This window comes from Equus przewalskii, chromosome 14 (assembly GCF_037783145.1).
Source record: "Equus przewalskii isolate Varuska chromosome 14, EquPr2, whole genome shotgun sequence".
In the NCBI taxonomy this organism is placed as follows: Eukaryota; Metazoa; Chordata; class Mammalia; order Perissodactyla; family Equidae; genus Equus; species Equus przewalskii.
In genome coordinates, this window is record NC_091844.1 from 28990305 (window position 1) to 29007937 (window position 17633).

General features: G+C 36.2%; 1 protein-coding gene across 8 annotated transcripts in view; it reads right to left on the minus strand.

The window, feature by feature from the left end:
• Window positions 1-17633, minus strand: part of ALMS1 (ALMS1 centrosome and basal body associated protein) — a 249363-nt gene that overhangs the window by 98233 nt on the left and 133497 nt on the right. For all 8 annotated transcript variants that reach the window (XR_011525970.1, XR_011525969.1, XM_070572391.1 and 5 more), the window contains one exon: window positions 14582-16416. Coding sequence is in view for 6 of the 8 variants with exons in the window: in XM_070572391.1 (XP_070428492.1) it covers window positions 14582-16416 (1835 nt within the window). In the remaining 2 variants the exon portion in view is untranslated. The remainder of the gene's footprint in view (window positions 1-14581; window positions 16417-17633) is intronic.

The window sequence follows — 17633 nt, forward strand, 5'->3', positions numbered from 1 at the left end:
AGTAAAAAAAAAAAGTCTATGCATGGGAAGACTCAAATATATTATTAAGATATCAATATCAATCATTCTCAAAATGGTCAATAGATTCAACACAATACCAAATAAAATCCTAGGAGGCTTTTCTAGAGAAATTGAGGATCTTATTCTAAAATTTATATGGAAATGCAAGAACTTAAAATAGCAAAAATAACATTGAAAATAAAAACAAGGTTAGAGGACATAACCTGATTTCAAGAGACTTACTATAAAGCTACCCTAATTAAGACATCACGTTATTGGTATAAAGAGAGATAAACAGATCAAAAGAACAGAGCAGAAACTCTTAAAATAAATCTATACATAAAAGGTCAGTTGATTTCTGACAAAAGTGCCAACTAAATTCAATAAGAAAATAATCACTATTTCAAAAATGGTGCTGGAATGTCCACATGGGAGAAAATGATTCTCAACTGCATAAATTACAGCATATACAAAAATTAATTTGAAATAGATCACAGACTTAAAACATAAAGCTAAAGTTTTATTTCTAGATGAAAATATAGAAGAAAACTTTCACAACACTGGGTTAGGCAACATTTTCTTAGACAAGACATACAAAAGTACTAACCATAAAAAAAATTTACAAACTGTATTCCATAAAAATTAAAACTTTTTCTTCTTTAAAAGATACCAGCAAGAAAATGAAAATCAAATCAGAGACTGTGAGGAAATATTCACAACACACAGAGGATTTGTATCTGGAATATATAAACAATTCTTATAATAATGAGACAAACAATCCAATGGACAAAAGTGAACAGACATTTCATAAATAAAGATATACAAATGGCCAAGAAGCACAGAAAAGATGCTCACAGCATCATGAGTCATCAGGGAAATACAAATTAAAGCCACAATAACATACTATTTTACACCCACATATAGAATGGCTAAAAGTAAAAACAACTGGAAGTATCAAGTGTTGCCAAGGATGTGGAGTAACTGGAACTTGCATATGCTGTTGACGGCAACAAAAAATGGTACATTTGGTTCCAGTTCTTGGTCACCATAACCCATCTTATCTCTCCTACTGAATGCAGCTATAAAACCTAGACAGACTACACAGAGTAGCTATTGGAAAACTCTGAAAAATAACAGAAACAGGCAAATTGATGACGATCAAGAGTTGAAGTACCATTAAAATGGTGATGAGTTTAGCATTTTTATTTCCTTTGGCATTGTCTGGCTTGAACTTAATACAGTCTGAAACTCGAAGTGGGTATTAGCACAGACAGAGAGAGCTCCAGGAGAAGCCCTCTATTCTGGCTTGAGGAGTGAGAGTGGAAATAGCGTGAAAATTCCCATTTTTTTTTCCTTCTAGTAATCTCAACACTCAGGTAATTTCATGGTAGTAGTGGTCCAGCAGTAATGGGGCCACAAGGAGCTTAAAATTTTGAGGGAGGGAAACCTTCCTATCCCACCAGAGGAGATGTGATCTCAAGAGTGCGGAGTGAAGTCTGGTTGATTTTTTTTCTCTCTCTGTACTGAACCACTTGGCACTGACACAAAGTAATCATAAGAAGTACTCAGAAGAGAGGGGTAAAATAAGCCTCTGCTTTCTATCCTAAGGATCAGAAAAAGAGAGCTCAAAGGGAAATCATAGAGGAAAGCAACTCCTTAATAGGGTCTATAAACTCCTGGGCTTACCCCTGAGCTATGCATGTGTGGATCTGAACCTAAACAGCACACAATAGTCCCCCCTGATCCACGGAGGAATACATTCCAAGACCCCCAGTGGATGCCTGAAACCCCAGATAGTACCAAACCCTATATACACTAAGATCAAGTGTATTATACATACCTATGATAAAGTTTAATTTATAAACGAGGCACAGTAAAAGATTAATAACAGTAACTAATAATAAAATAATTAAAACAATGTGCTGTAATAACATAGATCTTAGCAACCTCAGCATACAATTTTTTTCTTTCCTTATTAAGTTGAGAACTTTCACCATTTCTCTTAAAGGAAACACTTTACGGCTTCTCTTTAACATATCCGAATATGTCCAGCATCACTACTCTTATGCTACTATTACCTAAAACAAGAGTTACTTGAACACAAGCACTATGATACCATGACAGTCGATCTGACAATCAAGATGGCTACTAAGTGACTAACGGGTGGGTAGAGTACACAGCGTGGATACTCTGGACAGAGGACTGATGCACATTCTGGGTGGGATGGAGTGGGATGGTATGAAATTTCATCATGCTATTCAGAATGGTGCACAATTTCAAATTGATCAATTGTTTATTTCTGTAATTTTCCATTTAATATTTTCAGACCATGGTTGACTGCAAGTAAATGAAACTGTGGAAAGCAAAACCATGGATAAGGGGGGACTACTGTACCTACATTTTGAGAACTGGAGTATGGGATGCTTACTGCCCAAGTCTCAGACTGGCCACTGGATACACACATGCAGATCAGATCTGAATAGCACTGCAGAAGTTTTGAAAACTGAACTGACATGGAACTACAACCCACAGAAGGCTGACTGGAATACGTAACCTGAGCTCAAATGGGTTGACTGACTGATAAAACAAAAACATCAAAATTCTCTACAGGATTTAAATGAAACCAGGTATCTCATAATATTATGAAATACAATCCAAAATTACTCAGCATATGAAGAATCAGAAAAAACTCACAAAGGAATAGGCAATCAACTGATATCAATACTGTGATGAAAGAAGTGTTAGAATTATCTGACAAAAACTTTAAAGAAGCTATTAAAATGCTCCAACAAGTAGGGGTGGATACCCTTGAAACAAATGGAGAGACAAAGTTTCAGCAAAGAAACAAAATACATAGAGAAGAAATTACAGAAATTTTAGAACTACAAAGTGATATAACAAATAAAATACTGACTGGATGAGCTCATGAGCAGAATGGAAATGTCAAAGGAAAGACTTAGTGAACTCCAAGACAGAGCAATAGAAATGATTCCATTTGAACAATAGAGAAAAAAAAGATTGAAAAAAAAATCAACAGAGCTTCAGGGACCTGTTAGATAATACCAAAACATTTAACATTTGTGTCATCAGAGACGTAAAAGGAGAGGAGAAAGAGTGCGGTACAGAAAAAATATTTGAAGAAAGAAGGGCTGAAAACTCCCCAAATATGATGGAAGATATAAAAACATTGCTTCTTACTCATAGGGGCATAATGATTCAAATAACTGTAGATTTCTCATCAGAAATCATGGAATTCAGAAGGAAGCAGAATTTTAAAGTGCTGAAAGAAAACTACTGTCAACTCAATTGCACGAGCCACAAAAAAATCAATTGGACTTCAACAAAATCAAAACCATTTGTCTGCAAAAAACCCTATTAAGAGGATGAAAAGACAAGTCACATACTATGAGAAACTATTTGCAAATAACATATCCAGGGGCTAGCCTGGTGGCATAGTGGTTAAGTCCGCACGCTTTGCTTCAGTGGCCTGGGGTTCACTGGTTCGGATCCCAGGCACAGACCTACACACTGCTCACCAAGCTATGCTGTGGCAGCATCCCGCATAGAAGAAGAACTAGAAGGACTTACCACTAGGATATACAACTAAGTACTGGGGCTTTAGGGAGGAAAAAAAAAAAGAGGAAGATTGGCAACAGATGTTAGTTCAGGGCCAATCTTCCTCACCATAAAGCATACCTTAAAAAAATAATAATAATAACATATCCAGCAAAGGCCCGTATCTAAAACATATTAAGAACTCTCAAAACTCAACAGTAAGAAAATAAAAAACACTATTTAAGAAATCACTTCACTGGGCCGGCCCGGTGGCGCAGTGGTTAAGTGCGCACGTCCCGCTTCCGTGGCCTGGGGTTCACCTGTTCGAATTCTGGGTGCAGACATGGCACCGCTTGGCAAGCCATGCTGTGGCAGGCACCCCACACATAAAGTAGAGGAAGAGGGGCAGGGATGTTAGCTCAGGACCAGTCTTTCTCAGCAAAAAGAGGAGAACTGGCAGCAGTTAGCTCAGGGCTAATCTTCCACAAAAAAAAAAGAAAAGAAAAGAAATCACTTCACCAAAGAGGATGGTAAAAAAAATACATTAAAAGAAGAAAAGCCATTAGGGAAATATAACTGGAAACCCTATTGAAATACCACTGTACACCTATAAAAATGGCTAAAATATACTGACAATACCACATGTTGGCAAGGATGTAGAGTAACTGGAACACTCCATACGTTGCTAGTGGGAATGTAAAGGTACAGCCACTCTGGAAAAACAATTTAGCAGAGTTTAGTCTAAACAGTTGTTATAAAGTTAAAACATACACATATATAACATAACTCAGCGATCCCACTCCTGAGTATTTATGCTACAGCAACAAAAACTGGTACACAAATGTTTATAACAACTCTAATTGTAATCAAACTGGAAACAACCAAAATATCCTTCCAAGAGTGAATGCATGGATAAACAAACTGCGGTTATCTATACAATGAAATTGTAATATAATATACAATTTTCTTAATAAAGCAATAAAAAGTAAAAGACTACTGACTCACAAAACACGATGAATGAATCTTAACTGTTTTTGCAAAGTAAAAGAAGCCAAAAACCCAAAAGGCTGTTACATATTTTACGATTTCTGGAAAGGCAGAACTAGAGGGAAGAAAATAGACCAGGAACTGCCAGGGGTCAGGGAAAGGATTGTCTATAAAGGGATAGCATGTGGGAATTTTTGGATTGATGGAAATGCTTTGTATGCAGTTCACCACAAAAAGTGAATTTTACAGTATGTTAATTAAAAAAATTAACCAAGATGTGGGAAGGAAAGTGGAATGCAGGATGTGACAAATGAATCTAACTATATTATAAATGAGCCACAAACTCACGTGGAAGGGTATAGGGAAGAAAGAAGCTGACCTAAAAAACATCAGTAAACAGTGTTTTCACTGGATACTGTAATGCTAAATTCAAGAGAAACTACACATAAACACTGTACTCTAGTTGGAGAATTTGTTTCTCACCTGGGTACGGGTTAAGAATTCTGAAACTACTTTATTTATATATTAACGTAAATATACTGTAGACAATGAGAGCCAGATTTATCACCATTAGAGAAAGAAGTTACAAAGAAAGAAAGAAAAAACGCTAAAATCAACCCTGTGGTTCTGGATTAGTTGGAGCTATCAATATCGACCTGAGGTTAAAAATATATATATACACACACAAATACACACAAATTAATAGAGATGGAAATGAATACAGATGTAGGTACTTGCACAAGTTTATATACATACATATAATTCTTAGCTTTATTCACTGAGAGGGGCTATAAACAGTGACATCCTAGTAGTAATGAGCAAAGCTGGTGCTTATATTTTGGTTTCTAAATACTGTTCTCCATTGATGAAAGTGGGGTATTGAAGTCTTCTACTATTAGTGTATTGTTGTCCATTTCTCCCTTCAGATATGTTAGTATTTGCTTAATATATTTAGGTGCTCCAATGTTGGGTGTGTATATATTTATGATTGTTATATCTTGATGAATTGACCCATTTATTACTATATAATAACTTTCCTTGTCTCTTGTTACTGTTTTTGTCTGCAAAGTCTACTTTATCTGATATAAATATTGCTACCCCTGCTCTCTTTTGGTTTCCACTTGCATGGAATAACTTTTTCCATCTCTTCACTTTGAGCCTGTGTGTCCTTAAAGCTGGAGTGAGTCTCTTGTATGCAGTACATAGTCAGGTATTGTTTTTTCACATCCAGTCACTCTATGCTTTTTGACTAGAGAATTCAACTCACTTACATTTAGAGTAATTATTGATAAGTAAGGACTTACTAATGCCATCTTATTGTTTTCTGGTGCTGTAGTTTCCTTGTTCCTTTCTTCTTCTCTTACTGCCTTCCTTTGTGAATTGGTGATTTTCCATTGTGATATGTTCCAACACCCCTCTCTGTATCTTTTCTTAATCTACTATACATTTTTGCTTTATGGATACCACGAAGCCTACATAAAACGCCTTATAGATATAAAAATCTATTTTGTATGATAACAACTTAACCTGAAAAAAAAAACCCCACTAACCTTTTACTCCCTCTACTTTCATGTTTTTAAATACCCTACTTTCAATAACAAATGGAGCATCTAGAAGGAAAATCAACAACGAAACATTGGACTTGTATCATACTTTAGACCAATGGACCTAAAAGACTTATATAGAGCATGCCATCTAACAGCAGCAGAATACACATTCTTATCAAGCATGAATGGAATATTCTCCAGGATAAATCATATGATAGGTCACAAAACAAATCTTAGTAAATTTAGGAAGGCTGAAATCATACCAAGTACCTTTTCTGACCACAATGATATGAAACTAGAAATCAATACCATGAGGAAAGCAGGAAATCTTACACATATATGGAAATTAAGTAATGCAATCCTGAACAACCAATGTATCAAACAAAAAAATGAAACGGGAAAGCAAAAACATATTGAAACAAATGAAAATGGAAACACAACATACCAAAACCTACGGGATGTGGCAAAAGCAGTTCTAAGAGGGACATTCATAGCAATAAATGGCTATATTAAGAAAAAAGAAAAGTTTAATACAAATAATCTAACTTTATACCTCAAGGAACTAAAAAAATAAGAATAAATTAGCCCAAAGTTAGCAGAGGAAGGAAATAACAAAGATCAGAGCAGAAATAAATGAAAAAAAGACCAGAAAAACAACAGAAAAGATCAATGAAATTAAGATCTGACATTTTGAAAAGATAAACAAAATTAACAAACCTTTAGCTAGACTAAGAAAAAAAGAGAGGAGACTCAAATAAATAAAATGAGATAAATGAGATATGAAAGAGAAGACATTACAACTGATACCACAGAAATACACAGGATCACAAGAGACTCTTATGAACAACTGTATGCCAAAAAATTGGATAACCTAGAAGAAATGAATAAATTCCTAGAAACATACAACTTACCAATTGTGAATAAGTAGAAAATAAGGAGATTGAATCAGTAATCAAAAACCTCCCAACAAAGAAAAGTACAAGACCAGATGGTTTCACTGGTGAATTCTACCAAACATTTAAAGAAGAAAGAACACCAATCCTTCTCAAACTTGTCCAAAAACTGAAGAGGAAGGAACATTCCCAAACTCACTTTACAAGGCCAGCATTACCCTGATACCAAAGCCAGATAAGGACACTGTAAGAAAACTACAGACCAATATCCTTGATGAACACAGGCACAAAAATTCTCAATAAAATATTAGCACTTCAAAAACTACACATCTATAGACAGCTAATCTTTGACAAAGGGGCTGAGAACATACAATGGAGAAAAGAAAGTCTCTTCAACAAATGGTATTGGGAAAACTGGACAGTCACATGTAAAAGAATGAAAATCGACCATTCTTTTACACCACTCACAAAAATAAACTCAAAATGGATCAAAGACTTAAAGGTGAGACCTGAAACCATACAACTTCTAGAAGGAAATATAGGCAGTACACTCTTTGACATCAGCCTTAAAAGGATCTTTTTGGACACCATGTCTTCTGAGACAAGGGAAACAACAGAAAGAATAAACAAATGGGACTTCATCAGACTAAAGAGCTTCTACAAGGCAAGGGAAAATAGGATTGAAACAAAAAAACAACCCACCAATTGTGAAAAAATAATTGCAAATCATATATCTGACAAAGGGTTCATCTCCATAATTTATAAAGAACTCACACAACTCAACAACAAAAAAGTTAAACAACCCAATCAAAAAATGGGCAGGGGACATAAACAGACATTTCTCCAAAGAAGATACACAGATGGCCAATAGGCACATGAAAAGATGCTCATCATTGCTGATCATCAGGGAAATGCAAATCAAAACTACACTAAGATATCACCTTATACCTGTTAGAATGGCTAAAATAACAAAAACAAAAAATAACAAATGTTGGAGAGGTTGTGGAGAAAAAGGAACCCTCATATGCTGCTGGTGGGAAGGGAAATTGGTACAGCCACTATGGAAAACAGTATGGAGATTTCTCAAAAAGTTAAAAATAGAAATACCATATGACTCAGCCATCCCACTACTGGGTATCTATCCAAAGAACTTGAAATCAGCAATTCAAAAAGACCCATGCACACCTATGTTCACTAGAGCATTATTCACAATAGCCAAGACGTGGAAGCAACCTAAGGGCCCATCAACTGATGATTGGATAAAGAAGATATGGTGTATATATATATATATATATATATACACAATGGAAAACTACTCAGCCATAAAAAAAGATAAAATCATTCCATTCACAAGAACATGGGTAGACCTTGAGGGTATTATGTTAAGTGAAATAAGCCAGATAGAGAAAGACAATCTCTGTATGACTCCACTCATGTGTGGAAGTTAAACACGTAGACAAAGAGAATAGATTGGTGGTTACCAGGGGAAAGGGGGTTGGGGGGTGGGTACAAAGGGTGAAGTGGTGCACCTACAATATGACTGACAAATAATAATGTACAAGTGAAATTTCACAAGGTTGTAAACTATCATAATCTCAATAAAAAGTAAAAAAAATAAATATTAGCACACCAAATTCAACAGTGTATTAAAAGAATCATGCACCATGATCAATTGGGATTTATCTCTGGGATGCTAGAATGGTTCAACATTTGCAAATCAGTATGTGATATGCCACTTTAATGGAATGAAAGATAAAAATCATATAATTACCTCAATAGATTAAGAAAAAGCATTCAACAAAATACAACATCCTTTCATAACAAAAACTTTCAACAAATTGGGTGTAGAAGGGACATATCTCAACATAATAAAGGTCATGTATGACAAACCCTCAGTTAACTTCATACTCAATGGTGAAAGGTTAAAGCTTTTACTCTAAGATCAGAAAATAGATAAAGGTGCTTCTCTTACCACTCTTATTCAACATAGTACTGAAGTCCTAGCCAGAGCAATAAGGCAAGAAAAACAAACAGAAGGCATCCAAATCAGAAATGAAGAATTAAAATAGTCTTTTGCAGATGAAATGATCTTATATAAAGAAAACCCTAAAGAGTCCACCAAAAACCTGTTAGAACTAATCAATGAACTCAGTAAAGCTGCAGATACAAAATCAGTTCTGTTTCCATACACTAACAATAAAATATCCGAAAAAGAGATAAAGAAAACAATCCTATTCACAACAGCATTGAACCCAATAAAATACCTAGGAATAAATTTAATCAAGGAAGTGAAAGTTCTGTACACTGAAAGCTACAAGACTTTGATGAAAGAAATTGAGGAAGACACAAACAAATGGAAAAATATCCCATGTTTATGGACCAGAAGAATTAACACTGTTAAAATGTCCATACTACCCAAAGCCATTCATAGATTCAATGCAATCCTTATCAAAATTTCAATGGCATTTTTCATAGAAAGAGAAAAAACAATCCTAAAATTTGTATGGTGCCACAAAGATCCTGAATAGCCAAAACAATTCTGGGAAAGAAGAACAAAAAATCAGAGGCATCACTCTTTCTGATTTCAAACTACACCACAAAACCACAGAAATCAAAACAGTATGGTACTGGCATAAAAATAGACACAGAAACCAATGGAACAGAATAGAGAGCACAGAAATAAATCCCTGCATAGTCAAGTAATATTTGACAAGGGAACCAAGAATATACAATGGGGAAAGGATAGTCTCTTCAATAAATGGTGCTGGGAAAATTGGATAACTACATGCAGAAAATTGAAATTGGACTCCCATCTCACACCACTCACAAAAATTAACACAAAATGTACTAAAGATTTAAATATAAGACTTAAAACTGTAAAACTCCTAGAAGAAAACATAGAGAAAAAACTCCCTGACATTTGTCTTGGCAAGCAGTTTTTGGATGTGACACCAAAAGCACAAGCAACAAAAGCAAAAATCAGTAAGTGGGACTACATCAAATAGAAAATCTTCTGTACAGCAAAAGAAACAATCAATGAAATGAAAAGGGCAACATACAGAATGGGAGAAAATATTTGCAACCCATATATCAGATAAAGGATTAATATCCAAAATATATAAAGAACTCATACAACTGCATAACAAAAAAACAAACAATCCAATTCAAAAATGGGCAGAGAATCTGAATAGAGATTTTTCCAAAGAAGACATACAAATGGCCAACTGGTACATGAAAAGGTGCTCAACATCACTAATGATCAGGGAAATGCAAATCAAAACCACAATGAGGTATCACTTCACACCTGTTAGAATGACCATCATTAAAAAGACAAGAGACAACAACTGTTTGCAAGAATGGAGAGAAAAGGGAACCCTTGTGCACTGTTGGTGGGAATGTAAATTGGTGCAGACACTGGAAAACATCAGGTAGTTTCCTCAAAAAATTAAAAATAGAACTATCATATCCAGCAATCTCATTTCTGGGTATAGATCCAAAGGAAATGAAAACGAGATATTGAAGCGATATCTGCACTCCCATGTTTACCGCAGCATTATTTACAACAGCCAAGATGTGGAAACACCCTAAGTGTCCATCCACAATTGAACTGAAAAAGAAGATGTGGTATACCTATACAGAGGAATATTATGCAGCCATTAGAAAGCAGGAAATCCTGTCATTTGCAGCAACATAGGTGGACTTTGAGGGCATTATCCTAAGTGAAATAAGTCAGAGAGAGAAAGACAAATATTGTATATCAGTTATATGTGGAATTTAACAAAGATGAACTCATGGAAACAAAGAGTAGAATGGTGGCTACAAGGAGCTGGGGGAGGCGGAAATGAGGAGATATTGGTCAAAGGGTACAAACTTCCAATTAGAAGATGAATAAGTTATGGGGATCTATGCGAGCACTGTGATGATAGTTAATAATGTATTATACACTTGAAAGTTGTTATGAGAGTAGATTTTAAATGTTCTTACCACCAAAAAAAGGTAATTATGTGACATGATGGATGTGTTAGCTAATGCTATGGTGGTGACTGTTTTGCAATATATGTGTCCATCAAACTTTTAAACTTACACAATGTTCTATCAATAAAGCTGGGGGGAAAAAAAGAAAAAGAATAAATCCTATTCTCCAAAGAAAAGAAACGAGGGTTGATTTCAGGGCTAGGGCAGGGTAAAGGAGCCAATAAGAAAGTGTTCTCAATAGCTATAACTGAAACAACTTTTGAGTACTATTAGATTATAATCCAAAGAATGAAATAAATGTTCCTGAGTCCACGTGATGTACATGAATAATTAAAAGAATAAACAAATGGGGGAGGAACAATAGCTCTTGCTTATAGAAGAATTTCAATTAATAAATGTGGAAGGAATGATAGAAATTTTAAAACTCCATTAGAATACCAGAGTAATAATTGCTACAGGCAAAATCCACTGATGAATGCTAAAATTAGTGATTAAAGTTTAAGCACAAACAGGATATTTGCACAGTCTATCAGTACCTCCCGCAAATATTTAGTATTTACAAAGAAAAAACAGTAACTTTACAGTGGAGAATCTGGGTAGACACCACTTTAACTAAGTGATCAAGGTTAACATCACCAATTATGCATATCAACAATGTGCTCCCTGATGAGACGCACTGAGAACGCATAATCTCAGTCGAATCTTGAGGCAACATCACACAAAGCCAAATGGAAAGACTTTCTCCAAAACAACTAATCAATTCTCTCCAAAGTGTCAAGGTCATGTGAAACAAGGAAAGACTGAGAAACAGCCACAGATTGGAGGAGCCTGAGGAGACAAGACAATAAAACGCAAGGTGGGATCTTGGGTTGGATCTGAAACTTTCTGTTCATTTAGGTTCATTTATGGAAAAACCAGGTGAAATCCAAATCAGTCTATACTTTAGTAATAATTTTATATGAAGGATAATTTCTTAGTTTTAGTAAATGTTTTAAGGTTATGATGTTATGATAAGATGTTAACATAAGGGGAAGTTTTGGTAAAGGGCACATGGGCAACCTTTAACATATTCCCCAATGACTTCTGCCTCCTGGTATTCATGCCCTTGTGTAATCCTTAATCCTTGAGGATGGACGGGAAATAGCGATTCATTTCTATCAAATAGAAATGTGGCAGAGTGGTGAGATTCACTTCCATAGGTTACAGACAGACTGCAGCTTTTGTCTTGGGCACCTTCTCTTGCTCTCTCACTTGCTCACTCTGAGAGAAGCTTAGCTGTCGTATTTGAGCTGCCTTAAGGAAGGAAGGAACTGATGTCTTTGGCCAACAGCCATGTGAGTGAGCTTGGAAGTACACCCTCTCAGTCAAGCCTTGAGATGAGACCACAGCTGCAGCCAATACCTTGTCTGTAACCTTGTAAGAGACCTTGAGCCAGAAGCACCCAGCTAAGCCACACCTGGATTTCTGAACCACAGAAACTTTGGGATAATATTTATTGTTTTAAGCTGCTACATGTCAGGGTAATATGTTACACAGCAATAGATAATACAGGAACTCTTATCACTATTTGTGCAACTCCTCTTTGCAAGTCTAAAATTATCTCAAAATTAAAAGTTAAAAAATATATATATATTTAATACATATATATTTACACATGTTTTATGTATATAGCTTGAATTATTTATGGACTCTGGAGTCAGACAAATCCAGGTTCAAATGCTATCTCCAACACTTAACGGCCATGTGATCTTGGGCAAAACATTTAATTTCCCTAAGTATTAGGTTTTTAAAATCTATAAATTGAGGTAATAATATCTATCCTTGATGATTATACTAAGCATAAAATGATATAAGCATCCACTACAATGCCTGGCATTTAGTACATTCTGAACACATGACATTATTATTATATTGTCATGTGTTCATGACATTATATTATTATTATGCCTATTATTATTATACATATTTATAAACATCTATTATTTTCTTCTCATTCAAGGAATTCAGCTCCAATAACCTGGCATTTTATCACTTTGAAGAGTTTAAGTATTGTATATAAACTTGTCCATCTTTTAATTTCTAAACATTAAAAAAGGAAAAGAATCAGTAATGATCTCTATAGCACCCTACCATTTATAACACTTGAAACCAGAGATTGACCTTGTTTTTTTTTTTGCCCCAATCCAATTCCCAATTAGTAACTTTTGGAGCTATAAGGGACCTTTCACTTTTCCAACCCTTTCCTTCCACCATCATCTACATATGAATGCCAAAGATATTAAACGACTTGTCCAAGAGGATAGTTGGTAGAAGAGCTGAAGTAGGATTCAAGATTCAGGCAGACAGTACCATGTAGTGAACAAGCTCTTGATCTGATTAAACAGGCTGCGTTTGAATGCCCATTCTGCTGCTTACAAACAGTATTACTTGAGACAATGCTGTTTGCCAACAAAGTAGCAATGTCAGTGTCTCAGTTTCCCAGGGGGTAAACAAGGATACCACCACCTACCTCATGGTTATCATGAGTATTAAATGAGATAATATATGTAAGTCTCTCATTGCCATGGCTACCACATGTGGAAGCTGAATAAACATTTTTTCCCCTCCTCTTTTCCAAGCCCAGTGCTCACCATTATGATATGCTGCCTTCTTAACTATAAGGTGGAAATATTATATACACAGAGTAACTCTGTTTAGCCATACTGTAAGAGACTCCTTAATGTAAAACTGAATTAATAACAGTATTAAAATTAGGCTGAATAATGTAAATCTAATAGATTTATCCACTGTGAAGTGAGGCAACACATCAGGGAGCACATTATGCTAATATGCATTACTGGTGATGTTAACTTTGATAACTTGGCTAAAGTGATGTCTGCCAAGATTCTCCATTGCAAAGTTCCCTTTTTTCATTGCAAATATTAAATATTTCAGGAGAGGGGCCAGCCCCGTGGCCGAGCAGTTAAGTTTGCATGCTCCGCTTTGGCAACCCAGGGTTTCACCAGTTCAGATCCTGGGCACAGACACGACACCGCTCGTCAGGCCACGCTGAGGCAGCATCCCACATGCCACAACTAGAAGGACCCACAACTGAAATATACAACTATGTACTGGGGGGATTTGGGGAGAAAAAGCAGAAAAATAAAAAGAAGATTAGCAACAGTTGTTAGCTCAGATGCCAATCTTTAAAAAAAAAAAATTTGAGGAGAATCATGAAATGAAAACAGAGAGCGAGCGAGTGCAGGCACAAGCCAGCAAGCAGGAGAGTGAGTGCATGTATGCACACCCTCCCAAAGCCTGGTCTTCAACATATCTCCAACACAACAAATAAGGAATTAGTAAATTGTAGCACTGGATGATCAAAGATTCTTCTCAAAGTAATCCAATGCTTTAAAACACTTGATGGCAAGTCTTGTCAAAAGACCTTTGAAAGTATAAATACATTACCTTCAGATGTTCTCTTACTTACATATTTAACCCTTGAAAGACTTCTAGCAGATTAGTCAGATACAACCTCCTCTAAGAGAAAACATACTTCCTTTCCCCCAAGAATTTACATTTGCTTAAGTATTTTAAACCCTTTAGCACAAATTCCATCAGCTTGCTTGTCATCACGAGACTCACCGATCTGTGGATATCGGAGTCCCTTCTGGATTGGAATAGCCTTCCAAATCTGAAATGTTCACTTGTGTTTGCCTTGACGTTACTATCTGGCTATTCTGAAAAGGCATGATTTTCAAGTCCTGAGTAACAGTACTACTATCTAGAAGAGACTGTACAACTTGGAAGTCCAGTGAAGATTTAGGTCCTAGAAAACCTAAAGATTCTTGATCCTGTGCTACAGGATTACTGGTCAATAATGTGGAGGTCGGTTCCAATGATCTTGAAGATATAGTTTGTAGGTCAGACTTAAACTCACTATTCATCCTTGTTTTAGAAGCAGGATCCAATGAATGAAATCTTTTATCTAAGGTTCCACTATCCAACTTGGAAGGAGTCTTGGGACAAAGAGTTATACGAACACAAGAAAGTGCTTTTCTATTTGAAGGTGGAGTAGATGCAGATGTTACTAATGTACATTGATTTGGGGCTGATTGGGAAACCACATTATTGAACTTGGCTTCAACATTTATATTAGAAATGTGTGATTTAGGCTTAGGTTGATTATTCTTTTCTACTACACAATTCTGACCTTGAGGAAGGGGGGAATCATGTTTTCTCATGTGGTGATCTACATCTGAGACTTTGCTTTGTTCAAAGAGCTGACGTTGTTCAAGAAAAATGGAAGAAGGAAGGTCTGAAGCTATATAATCCTGACCTTGAGGAAGGGGAGAGTGGTTTTCTCTCATCTGATGATCTACATGTGGGGATTTGCTTTGTTCAAAGAGTTCTTGTTTTTCAAGAAAAATGCGACAAGGAAGGTTTGAAACTACATAATCCTTATGTTGAAGAGGGGGAGAATGGTGTTTTCTCACGTGGTGATCTGCATGTGACACTTTGCTTTGATCAAAGAGCTCTCGTTGTTCAAGAAAAATATGCGAAGGAAGGTCTGGAGTTCTAGTTACAGTCTTCTGTTTTGCTCCTAGTGTGGAACTTGGTCTGCCCATGCTAATGAGGGTATGGTTATCAGAAAAATGAACTTCCTTGAAATTGCTACAATTTGCACTGGTACTGGGCTCAGAAAGACTGCCTTTAAAATATCTTTCTAAGAGTTTTTCTTCTTGGTGAGGATGTTCAACAGGTAATTTTTGGCTTTGCCTACTACTTTCCGCTAAAATAGTCACAGCTTTATCTGGTGAATGACTAATGGTTTTAAATGACGAAGGGGAATAGGTTTTCTGTTTTAGATCTCTAGGAGGATTTTGCTCTTCAGTAAAATGAGAATTAAATACCCCCACAGATGCTCCAGTACACTGGTTACCTTCAGTAACACCAACCTTAAGAACAGAGGAATCTGAAAAGCATTTAGAATGTTGATGAGATGAAAAAGTGATGGAGGTAGTAAACTTTTTCATGGGTTCTGGGGGCACCATGTGTGATGAATGACAATCCATTTCTTCAGGTGGCACACAAGCAGGTTCTACTAATTCTGACAGCCAAGGGTTCATCCTTTCACGGAATGGCATTCGAAGCCCCTTGCTAATTTTGAAGTCATCAGCTGTAAAGTTTTGAAATGGGGAATGACTTTGTAACTGCAAGGAATTCCAAACTTCAAAATGGGGGTTGTTCTGGTCTAGTGATCTGGAAAGGTTGATGTGCCTGGTTCTCCATGATGATGGGCTCTGTTGTCCTCTGATCATTTCTGAGGTATCAGCAGATCTGAAAACGCAAGGGCGGCTGTCCAATTGTGGTTGTTCAGCAGTTAGAGTCCTGAAACATCCTTTTTCATGGCTCTCAATAATAATGTGACTACATACAGCTTCTGGCTGGCATCCTATTCCCCGTGGACTCCGTAAACCCTAGAAGATATAAACAAGTTCTTACTTGAAGTAGTGTAAACAGTTATATAAAATTCAGTTTTACATTCAGGCTATGATTTGACCATGAAGATCATTTTGATCTTTTACAATAAAACAGGTAAGAACACAACAAGAAAAAGACAGTTAACTATAGAATAAAATGGCTCACGATAACTAAGACTACGCAGTTAATTTCCTGTAAAAATTTTTCACTAAAGTAACAAAAGCAAAGACCACTGTTGTCCCCCAGTATTCTCACAGTTTTTCTTTTAGTAACAAAGTCCCTTACCTCAACTTTTGCTGGTCACATGGCCACCAAGCTGGAGACGTTTCCAGTTTCTTTTGCAGCTAGTTGTAAGCCCATATGACTAGGTTTAGGCGAACAGGTTATGCACAAAAGCAGTAAGTACAACTTCTGCTTCCTGTCCTTAATAAAATCAAGTTCTTGACCTCCATGTTCCTACTACCACCATCACTACCATCACCATTACTCTTGCCAGCTGAAAATGGTGATGTCTAGAACAACCCTGGAAGCAACGTGCAAGGATGGCTTGGCTGCCCAGTCAGCTTGGGTCTTCAGATGACCTCAAGGTGCAGAGCTCCCTTTCCTATCCCGGACTATCACATGAAAGTAAAATAAAATTCTACCTTATTTGAGCCATTGTATTTTTGGGTCTCTTTGTTAAAGAAGCTTGGCGTACACCCTAGTATTTTACCACAAATAATAGGAAAAACAACTAGTACCTCTTCCTGGGGTGTAGGATCAGTACCTAAAGATACCATAAATATAACATTTCTTAAAGATTTCTGTGTTTTATCTATAAAGTCATAACCGGGCAACTACTTGATGATATAGCCACATTTGATTTTATATAAAAACATTTTAAATTATACTGCCACTTCCTACATAATGGAGTAGATGTACTTTCCCCTATTTCTCCTGCTAGGTACAACTAAATATTCTGGACATCACATATAAAACAAACTTAAGAAGAAACTAAAAGATGTAAAGAAGCCAAACTGGCTAGGGACCTTGGGATCTGAGGAATGACATGGTAGTAAGATCCCTAGGGTTTCTTTTTACCTCAAATATATACCAGATTTGGAGCTGAAGGAGCCAGTGACCTAGGAACAAAGAGCACAGAAAAAAGCTCTAACAAAAACCTGCTCTCATTAGCTAAAAAAAAAAAAACAGTAAAGGTGAAGTCCAGCAAGAC